Here is an 11,898-nt window from a genome sequence, read left to right as displayed (position 1 = left end):
GATCAATATGCTAACAGAGGAAGTTTAATGAAGTCATTGCATTTACTCTTACAATATCAAATTTGAGAGATGAATTAGATGGCTTTAACTATATGATACATCTGAAAATTAAGAGAAAACAATTGATGCTGTGCCATTGATTGAGTTTAATCGAATCTCGCAAAGCGAAGTTGAAAAACTGTTTAAAAGATCAGTTAACAATCTGTGCATTAGACATCCTGCCGACAGTACAGGTGAAAGACAATGTGTCACTTTTATGTCCAGCTATCATAGAAATCATAAAACGATCACTGCTGGCAGGTGAACTTCCAAACGAATGGAAAAGTGCGGTAATACAAAAAAATGTCGAAGAAACCGGGATAGTCCCCAGAAAAACCAAACTATCGACCGGTCTCAAATCTAACATTTTTATTAAAAAATTCTTGGAAAGGTTGCATTAAAGCAAATCACAGATCATATTGAAAGGAACAACTTAATACCATCATATCAAAGTGCTTATCGCAAAAACCACATTGTTGAGACAGCTATGCTTAAAATACATTTTGACCTTCTGAATGCGATTGATCAGCACAAAGTAACATTAGTTGTTTTGATTGATCTTAGTTCCGCCTTCGAAACAATATACATACCGATGGCAATTTCAATCCTTAAAATGATTTTGGAATTGAAGGTACTCCTCTTAATAGGATAGAATCTTATCTGACTAAAATATCGATTCGAGTTCAAGTGAATAACTCTTCTTGAAAGTCTGAACTCATTAAGTACGTTGTTCCCTAGAGCTCCTGTGCCGGTTCAGTAATATTCACCATGTACATCGCTGCACCGAACAAGGTTGTTCACAAATATCCAGCAGGCCTGTATGGTTACACTGACAATCACAAACTTACATTAAAAAAACACCTGGAAATCCTCAAAATGAAGAATCAGTATTACAATATGTCGGTAATTGTTTACAAGACGTCACTGACTGGATGACTCGGTTCAAATTAAAAAATGAGCAATTATCTCACAGTGGTTATTATTTACCGTTACAAACAGCATTGTCAAAAATAAACATCTCCTGCAAAGAAAATGTATTGATGGCTGTGATAATAAATATGTATAGATCATATTCGAAATCTTGGTGAACAAATGAACACCACTTTATGTTTTGATCAGCACATATACATACATTGTCAAATCGCTAGTTTACAACTGAAAATGTAAAAATAATTTGTAGGCACTGATCACAAAAGTCTGCAGAGGTCCTTGTGCACGGCCTTATTCATTCTCATCTAGACTTTGAAAACGGACTTTTCACTGAAATCCCAAAATATCAGGTAGACAAACTGCAGCGAATTCAAAATCGAGAAGCCAGAATTGTCGCGGTTGTCTCGCACGATCAACCATGCAAGGAGATCCTCAGGTCACTGCACTGGCTCCCAATACATGCACGTGTCATCTTCAAGATACTCGTGCTCATGTTTAGAAGTAAATGTGGAACCGCTCCAATTTTCATCAGAGAGCTGTTCACAACTGGCGAAAGATGACTGATAGATGGATAGCAGTTATTGGACCCAGGTGGTGTTGGACGGACCTACCAAAATACTTGAACTGTACTCAAAGCGAATTTCAGTTTGAAATTAAACTTAAAAATCGTTCGTTTTGCGTCTTTATGACAAATAAGCTTGTTTAGAGATAAAACTTTGTAAATCGCAATTAAATATTGTAAAATAAGTTTTGCGCTTCATAAGTGTACATTTCTTTGTATGTGTATTTATTTGCGACGGACATAAATGTGTTTTCTATGGTTAACTAGTGACTAAGACAGAATAAAAAGGCAGCGGTGTAGGGGAGCTTAAAATGGTAAGGCGAAACTGACATAAAAAGATTCGGATGATGAATACACTTTTTAAAATTTTATTTTATTCGTGTGCTTTTTAGACTTAAGCTCTTCTATTTAATCATCCATTCAGCAAATATAAAATGAGTAAGGTTCTTTATAAAAATGATTGGATGATAATACTAAGCAGAAATACAAGTTGGGAGTTGTTTGTATTGACATGAACATTGACACATGAAAAAAGGAAAAAAAAGTATGATGCATATTTTTTATGTTGACATGTGAAAATGGAAAGGCTTCCCCCCTCTGGCACTACGCGTTAGCTTAATTCGTAGGTCGATGTACACTGCTTCCAGGTCCAATAGCATGCCTTAATTCAACGATTTTCGTTTATCATTTCGTTTGTTGTCAATAGGCATTCACGAAACTATACTATTATTTTCCAAAATTATTATTACAGTCGTTATGTCAATCATAAAACTCGACACTCTATACCTAGCATGTCAACTTTCAACACTTGGAATTAAAGTTACTTCCCTCCCAATTTTTACCACAAACTATGAGCTGATTACGTGTTCAAATGTACATGTATGTTATATAAGTACACGTACATCAAAGATAACCTTGCAGAATGTGTTGACTAACGGTTTAAATCTGCTTTCTCTATACAACATTTGTAGAATCATTATCATTTCAAAATACGCAGAACACTTCATAACATTATTGAAAAATACCATTTAAAAAACTAATGCTCGTACGTACGCCCATAACTGCTGCACTACAAAGACTGATGCAATCGTTTTGTTTTACAAACCTTGATTTTGTATTTATTATTTTATTGTTATGTGTTACTTTGATTCTTGTTGTACGCAGCATTTGTCATTGTAAGCTTTCTTGTTGTATACAGTGTTTGTCATTCTGAGCTTTCTATAAACTATGGCAAGGAAACGTAACTAGCCAAGATTAAAATAGAAACATACGTCTACCTTTAAACTGTATGTTCAGTTTTAGCAGTTTGTTTCCAGGGAACGAACCTATCATATTCACATTCTTAAATGTGTATAGACGATTGATGTGTTAGTTTAATAAATAAACGATTATCTGGTAAAAGTGAATATTAAATGGTTGTTTGACACAAATCTATTATTTTTTATTTATGACAATTAAAATATTTATTTATTCACATTCAGCGGGCATAGGACAATCAATATAAGTAGTAAATGTTAATGAATGATATGTACTCTTAGGTTTAGATATACGCAAACGAACATTCCATCAGGAAACTTTAGCGTAGTCAATTTCTCATTTAAGTAGGCCCTTTAAATGAGTTAAAATACAGCTAGAGTATCGACTTAATATCGTTTTGTATTTTTAATATACTTTTTTTGAATCATTTCGTCCATGCACCACGGATAATAAATACATATTTTCAGAAATATGCATAGTTTCAATAATGTCTATATTAAAGAGGAAGTACCGTCGATATGCACCTTTAATGTAAATCGTAAATATTTACATGCGAAATACCAGTTTACAGATATTCAAACTGCCAGCAACGATATTGCAGGTTTTGCTTTCAAGATTTCCGATTTGATATATTTTAACAAATATAAAGAACATGGCAAAAAATTAATACAATTCATTTTATTGGTTGACAATTACACGACATACAAGTGTATTAGACCGTGTGTACATGGGTTAATAGCACTTATTTTACAAATTAACAAGAAATATCTTTAAAAAAGATATACGGCGTTGATAGTTCAATGAATGAGATCAAGGATAGCGAATGTCTTTTTTCTGTGCAGTTCTTAGCTGCATCACACGCAGTACGGGATGTTACGCGGAGTTTTCGCGGCTTATTTGACATTATTACATATTGCTGGTCATAAACCTATCGATACAAAACAGAAAACCAAAAGAAGAATGGAAGTGAAATTAAAACGTATGAGTCACCCGGCCACACGCGAAGTATCCGTATTTATAGGCGCGTTCTTCGAACAAACCTGTTTTATTGGTTTGTCGGGCGTTGCTATTTGATTCGATTATTAACAGTATCGAGAATCATCGCGCTCATGCTTAATACATTGGTCAATATGGTGGAATAATTATTGTTAAATTAATCAAAAATAATATTTATCATTGTATTGTTGAAAACACATTAAGAATCTACATATTTCTGGTCTAAAGAAAATTCCAGGTCACCTAGTTCACGGATAGCGTATTTATTATAACTATTATTTTACTGGCCGCGAACTCCGGTGATGACCTGTATATAAACTCTGACATTCATACACTGGCCGCGAATTGATCCGATACCTCGCGGGTTGAAATGCAATGTATTAAAGTGAGGCCTCGCTTCCACCGCTCTTTATACTTTTACATGTTAACATGTTGACAAGAATATGGAAGTAAGTACTAAATATGAGAACATAGCCTTTAAATATAAACGTGTTGCGCTGGTAATTCTCTGAAAATAAAAGGTACACGCACAAACTGTATTGATGTCGAGAATTGAGTGTAAAACTGTTTTATCTATTAAGCCTTTTCATTAGAAATAAAATTGTTTCATGCAGTAAAACAGTGTTACAAAGACGCGGATATGTTTCCAATGTTCTGGTGGAATACTCAATCAGCCAATGGAATAAATGAAGTGTATTCATTCGTACCTAGCCGCGGGAAATTTTATTTGAATTTTATTGGACACTTACAAAGGTCAGGAGAGGTGAAAGTCTGGCTTAATACAGCTTACGCCGACAAAAGAAAGTATATAAGAAATGCAAGTGATACTAGCATAAGTTTAATTCTTTATCATTCTAACAAGCGAGCTTTGTGAAACACAATGCCCCTGCACCACTTTGAAACCGCACAACTCCTATTTTTGAGAAAAAAAGTCCAAGGCCCGTTACTTCATCCCAAATCAACGGACCGGAAAGACTATCGAACTTTATCTGTCAATCACGTAGGTAGACTCACACAACAAAATTAAGGTCAGTTTCTGAAAGCTTTTTGAAACAATATCCGGAAACAAATGTAATTTTGAAGAAAATTCCTCAATCCAAGACCCTTTACTTCGTCAAAAATCAATGAACCGGAATGAAACTCGAATTTGATCCGTAAGTCTTGTAAGTTAACTCACATATCAGTTCAGTATCTACAAGCGTTATGAAATAGTCCGGAAAATGGTTTAATTCTAGAGCAAAATTGCTAAGTTAAATGGCCGTAACGTAGCCGGATCAGATCGAAACTCAAATTTGATCTGTAAGTCATGCAGCTGGACTCATACACGAACAAGGTACATATCTGCAAACATTTAGAAAAAAAATAGTCCGGAAAACGGTTATTCTAGAAAAAAATCTAAATCCAAGGCCGTAACTTCGCCAAAAAATCAAAGGATCGGAACGGAACACAAACTTGATCTGATATATATGCAGATAGACTCAAACACCAACAATCAAGTAATTATCTTAAATCGGTAAAAAGCCCAGAAAATGTTACTCTGTAGAAAGTTTTTAATTACAACGCCTGTAACTTCGCCAAAAATCAATTGACTGGAACTAAACTCAAATTTGATCTGTATGTAAAGAACGTAGACTCACGTATCTAACAGCAGGTAAATACATTAAAGCTTTTAGGGAAAAAACGCCGGAAACGGAATCCCGGACGGACAGACATACGGATTTACGGACAGACAGTGAGACTGCTAATGCCACCCTACCGGGGGCATAAAAACAACAATAAATGTGATGGTTGTAAAAGGATTTAAACACATACAATATGCGATACACGTGGAAATAAATATCAATCAAACATAAAAGCAACGATTGCTCTAAAGCGCTCTCCTGCGTTCATGGTACAACAATCGTCATATGCTCTATCCAATGAACACACTTTTGACCACTTATGCAAAATATGTAAAGATGGCCTTGACATTTTCAAAATAATGTAATCATTCTGACCATGTTTTATCGAGATTGAGTCGCACATGTTGCTTTTAAAGTGTTAATATGGTTTGTCTAAGATTTGAACTTGTGACCTGTTTTTGGATGCACGTGACCCAGATTGAGCTTATCACTAAATTTCAATATATGTGTAACTCCTGCAAAGCTTATTAAACCATCTTATTGAACATCCTTCCGCACAGGCCACAATTATGCCCCAGACAAACAACCATTGGCATTAAATGACTTTGACCTCTGATGTGAGTCATGTTCAGGACACTTCAATACGACATGAATATCAATTCTGTTAAGTTATTTTGCAATCTATACAGGCTTTACAAAGACGTACTCAATAAAAGGTTTATTTCTTGTATTTTACATTTGACACTAATCTGTTTGTACACAGGTTTATTATGCGCGACTCATTCCGTTATGAACGAGGCGTGTCAGGTCTACCTCGGAAAATCCATTGACGCTGGATAAAGTGATCGTCTACCAAAAGTATTGATGTTTTATATTTAATTATGACAAATTATTTGAAAATTATTATTGCACACACTGCAATAATATTAACATATGTTCAAAATTCAATGGTTATGTTACTGGTTTATCCTATGATTTACACTATGATGTTGATTGTACTTCACGTAATGTTATATATCTGATTACAGGTAAAAAATGCTGTAAACAATATGTGTGATAAACTAATCAAAATGTATCCCTCAGAATGAATAGCCATAGATTTGATATCAAAAACTGTTCAATAAATCCTATTTTACATATTGCTACACATTTTTGAATCTACTCATAATTATTGCACTCTATCTGATTTTTCTTTTGTACCTATTGATGTTGTTGAAAACAATATAGGCCGTTTATGCAAACAAACATGTTGGATACATAAATTAAAAACTATGATTCTTAACGGTCTAAATAATGAACTGCTTTATAACATATAATATATAAGCATAAATCACATGTACATTTGATGTTTGCCTATTACAATGTCTTTATAGAATACTATTAAGTATACTCATGGACTATGTATACTGAAATAAAATCAACATAGTAAGTATTGACCAAGTTATCGTTAAAGTCTTATCATTCGAGATTGTGATTCCTGATATTCTTGCTACGGAGTGGAGTGTACGTATTTACAAGCCGATTCAATTAGTTGCAATGGATTGTTTCCTCATTCTCCAATTGTCAAAGTCTTAACCCCTGTACACAAATCGAGTTGTCAACACCCACTTGGAACGTCTTTAATATGAATTTGTTCGGAATATGCAAGTGGGTGTCTATCCGAGCCTCCACTTTTAAACATGGCACACGTTGCTGAAATTAGAAAACATGGTACACGTTGCTGAAAAGAGAAACCATGGTACACGTTGCTGAAAAGAGAATACATGGTATGAGTTGCTGAAAAGAGAACTAATTACAGTGGCCATTGTACTTATAGTTGGCCTAAAATTTCCTGAAATCTGACATCTGATGCGCATTCAAACAAGCATCCTTGGTCAGATCGATAGCACTTACATCGTGCTGTTCTAAACTTGGTTTGACAGCCACATGATACTAACTGGACACAGGCTGCAGGGACCTTTGGTTTCCTCATCCATACCGGTTTCAATGAATTTTCAGCAAGTTTCCATGCGCCAGTATCAAGAGGATCATCAGGCTGAAAATCCTTATCTGTGACATTTAGCCATATCTTTGCCTGATAATTTGCCATTTTAATGTGAAAGTCAAGCGCATCATTTGTAGGGGGTAACACATCCAAACTCTTTCTTGCTTTCAAAAATTAGCGATACCTACATGTGTCAATGTTTGGTGGGTGGTCCGGACAGCAGCCATACAGCACACACATAAATTGAGAAACTGCTAGAGCATCACCATCTCTACCAACACCCTCCAATGTATCAGGTTGTGCGATATACTTCACCCAGGCGGTTTACTTACTTATTCCATTTAGAGCACACGTGGTGTCGCATCCTGTCAATGCGTGAAACCCCAAAATGTTCCTTCTAACATTGTCGCCTAGTTTTTCAGATATTGTATGCACAGGATAACATTTTCTTTGTTTGCCTGTACCCGATATCATATATACCTCGGCGTCAGCTCCAAGGTGGTATATTAACAAGAGCAGAACGTCAGTGTCTCTACAATATACTCCTAAACGCTTGTAGCCTCTATCAATAGCATCCCTTGTGTGCAGTATCATCCGCGTATCTGCCTCCTCATAATTTACACATAGGTTTGTCGCATCAAAAGTACTCGACTTTGAATCAATATTACCTGGAAATCCATGTCCTACAACTATAGTTGATCCTGCTTGAAGATTTTCTGATTGTTTTAGCAATTAGTTTGAGAGAAATTCAGTCAAGTCTGCTTTATTGTCATCGTTTGTGATATACTGATCCCATATTTGCGGAAGAGGAACGTTTTGACTTGTTATGAGCTTCCGTTCATCTTAACTCTCGTTGCTTCTTTGATATATTTACTTCCAAAGTATCGATCAAAAGTCAACTCGGGTAGTGTTTGCGCTGAAATGCACTTGGAGTATGTTTGATTTATGGGTTTCATGCATTTTCCCACTAGCCTTTGCAAATGATAATGGTATATCAGAAAGTTCATGTTCTAGTACAGATGCTGTTTCTACGGCTCTCCCTGAATTAGCTGCCTTGAAAAGTATCTGCATTAGCTTTCTGTCAGCCTTTACAATCTTTGTCTATATCTGCTTTTCGTTGACTGTCTCCTTATTGAGAAATGCAAATGTTTTGGACTTTTCCTTTTGAATACGAGCATACAATTCAACATTCTACTCGTTCAGACTTTTCTCTGCAAATTCCTTGAATAATGTTTTACCTCGACTTTCACAGTTTACTAAAAATATCTCTGATATCATTTAGGTGCAACGTCCTTAGATGCTATTGAGAACAGTCTGTTCTCCTCTCCATGCACTCCGAATATATCATATAAACCAAAGAGCTGCATCATTTTCTTGATGCACTCTTTCTCTTAAAAAACTCGTGGACGAGTTCCATCTGCTCTATTCTTGAATATTCCATTATCTTCGTCTTCACCATGTTGATTTAACAATTTCATGGTACTGTTGGAAACCTCAGATCTTACTGACCCCGTAATACAAAATCTCTTGCCTGGTCCTGTATTGTTATTCCAATTATACCCCCCTGTCGTTTTATACATTATGCGTATCCACTCAGTAGCTTGATCGACAGGTACTCCGTTGAATGCTTTTTCCTTCAGCCTGACTACAAAGTGACCTTCAATAAACTATTTGAACACTTCAGGTGCTGCATATTCTAAGGCTTTTATGTCTGCTAGATATAAAGGACCCCAACGGGCATAGTTTGTGTGGTCGTACAGCATTAGCCGCGATAGCATCTCGGAAAAGGCTTCAATATGCAACAGCCAATTGCCTATTCTTTGGGCATTAATGAACTTCATAAGGATGTCAACAAAATGTAGGTAGGAATTCCCGAAAGAAAAGTTCTTCACTTCACTTTTCTTTAAGTCGCATTTATTTAGTAATTCACCTATCTTTTTCTCATTGACTGCTACAAGAAGATTATCATTTGCTTCATGAATATCATCTTGGTTCAAGCGACTTTTCATTTCAAAAGCAACCTCTAACTCTCTTACTTCATGTTCAAGTTCTGGGATTTCTTCTTCCTTCAATTCTTACCACTGACAAAAGTATCTCAACTTTAACCTCCAAATCGCCTAATATGCAAGCATATGGCCCCTAACCGCACGATAATATGCCTTTCCATCCATAACCTTAGTAACAGCATTTGGTCCAAATACACCTGCTTCAAGAAATACGTTCTTCAATCCTAAACATTCCATATGTTGACCGATCGCGCGAAGAAAATTGAAGCATACACGACGTCCTCCCATCATGAAAATAACATTTTTGTAACGTTTTTTATTTGCCCATAATATTTCTTTGCCTCTGCTGTATAATGACTAGTCAGCAGTTATAACAGTGTTTTTCTGCCCAACATGCCTACTTAATTATTCCTTATACATGTACACAAATGAGTTTCAGTCTTTTTTAAGCGTACGTTGTACTTCATTATATATAATGGATCCTTATATTTTTTCCTTTTTACTTTATAAATATACTTATAGAGTTAACAAAAATTAGCAAGAACTATTCCATTGTTTAAAAAATACTTTTTGAACATAATATTTTATTCTGTTGATTTTCAATGCCAGTTGCCATGTATAATTTGGCATAAAAGTGCACTAAATGACATTTTGACCTATTAAAGTGAACACTAGAATAGATAAAATTTTAATTAGATCCAAGCAGGTTCATTTTCAGACAATATTTCTGCCTTAAACTTTTCAATTTTGGTTATAAATCACAATGAGATGTATTTCATCTCCTAAACAAATGACAACTGTACCCATTGACCTTTGACCTAATTAAAAGGATGTCAAGCACCTGAGAAGGTGACATCCCCTCTAGATTTTCAGCAGAGGGTATGTAGATACTAAAAAACTTAAAAAGAAGCCATGCCTAAAAAATGCCAACCAACTTTTTTTCCAGGGACATTTCTCAGATTGTTATGTTAACAATTAGAAATGGATAGGCCGATACAATGTTAGAATTTACGAAATTAAACATTCAGTTTTAAACTGAATATAATAGTTAACAAGAGATGTGTTTGTCAGAAAGCCATAAATTTGATCTTTGACCTTGAAGGATGACCTTGACCTTTCACCACTTAAAACGTGCAGCTCCATGAGATACACAAGCATGCCAAATATCAAGTTGCTATGTTCAATATAAAAAAAGTTATGACCAAACCTTAACGAAGGTTAAAGTTTTAGGAAAGAAAAAACAATGATAATTGACCTTTGACCTTGCAGGATGACCTTGACCTTTATTTTTCACCACTCAAAATGTGCAGCTGCATGAGATACACATGCATGCCAAATATGAAGTTGCTATCTTCAATATTGCAAAAGTTATAAAAGTTTAACCAAGGTTAAAGTTTTGTGGCACACACAATGACTGATTGACACAATGACAGACAGACAGGCCAAAAACAATATACCCCCGATCTTTCGATCCGGGGGCATACAAAAAACACGACTTACTAAGTCAAACGGAAGCCGGCTGGTCCTCATGTGCTCTGAGAGTGCCCTTTTAATGCCAGAAAAGTTGTCTGAAAAAAATTGGTTTAAGACTCAATACATGTATCATTGATGAAATTCTAGTATTGCTACAACGCAACCAAACAAATTAATATTAAATTATAAAATTAAACAAACTTACATATGGATGCGACAGCGATAGGACCTTTGGTGTCTACTTGCAAACCAAGACAGTCATCTGGATATACCTTGATGTTGTTGTTTCCTGTAAAACTTATTGCTCCACTATTATTGTACACACATCTTTCTTTTGTGACATTTGTGCAGTCGCTTACTAGATCTACAATTGTCTTAGCTCTTAAATTGTTCGAAGTAGTTGCTGTTATTTTGATTATAGAATCTTCTTCGTATGTAGGGTTATATTCATCAATACTATTTGATTCCGAACAGCTAAATTCTTTGGTAGGTATCGTAGCTGATTCAAGCCTTGCTTGTGTAGCATGGCCGCGCGAGCATTCAGCATTACTTGCAAAATCAGTCTGGCCCTTGTTGGAAAGAATAACACTTTTTATTTGATTTTCAGTTATTATATGTTCAACACAATTATTTGTCTTACATACACAAGCTTTTACCGTAAAATTGCTTTCAATTTTTGCATCTGTTTTAGCTTCAATTTCAGATTTAATCGATTTATACTTTGGAGATTGAGCATTCATTTTTTCTAAATCCATAATTGCATCAACTGTGTCTAGGGTCGAATCGCAATTGGAGGAGCGCATACATAAACATGACATCGTATTGTTTTTTGGAAGGTGTATGTCGTCCAGTTCTTGTGTTGCATGCAATAAGTTTGTTTTAACGGCGCAATTTGCGCCGACATTGGTCAGCATAGAATTAGGATTACACACACCGGTTGATCTTGGAGTGTTTGAATGAACCAATTCCGTATTATGTAAATAAGTTTCCTTATGCAATGTAGAAACATCGGTCTTTTCTGAAATGCAA

The 11,898-nt window shown here is 35.3% G+C and overlaps 1 protein-coding gene across 3 annotated transcripts in view; it reads right to left on the bottom strand.

The window, feature by feature from the left end:
* Positions 1 to 5,569: 5,569 nt before the first annotated feature.
* Positions 5,570 to 11,898, bottom strand: part of LOC127879745 (uncharacterized) — a 29,496-nt gene continuing 23,167 nt past the window's right edge. For all 3 annotated transcript variants that reach the window (XM_052426767.1, XM_052426769.1, XM_052426768.1), the window contains 3 exons: positions 11,075 to 11,887; positions 10,897 to 10,964; positions 5,570 to 7,098 (listed from right to left, as the gene is read on the bottom strand). In XM_052426767.1, the coding sequence (XP_052282727.1) occupies positions 6,970 to 7,098; positions 10,897 to 10,964; positions 11,075 to 11,887 (1,010 nt within the window). In that variant the 3' untranslated portion in view covers positions 5,570 to 6,969. The remainder of the gene's footprint in view (positions 7,099 to 10,896; positions 10,965 to 11,074; positions 11,888 to 11,898) is intronic.

The sequence above is a fragment of the Dreissena polymorpha genome, chromosome 4 (assembly GCF_020536995.1).
Source record: "Dreissena polymorpha isolate Duluth1 chromosome 4, UMN_Dpol_1.0, whole genome shotgun sequence".
NCBI classification, from domain to species: domain Eukaryota; kingdom Metazoa; phylum Mollusca; class Bivalvia; order Myida; family Dreissenidae; genus Dreissena; species Dreissena polymorpha.
The sequence above is the reverse complement of the archived record's forward strand: the minus strand, read 5'-3'. Positions and strand labels throughout refer to the sequence as shown.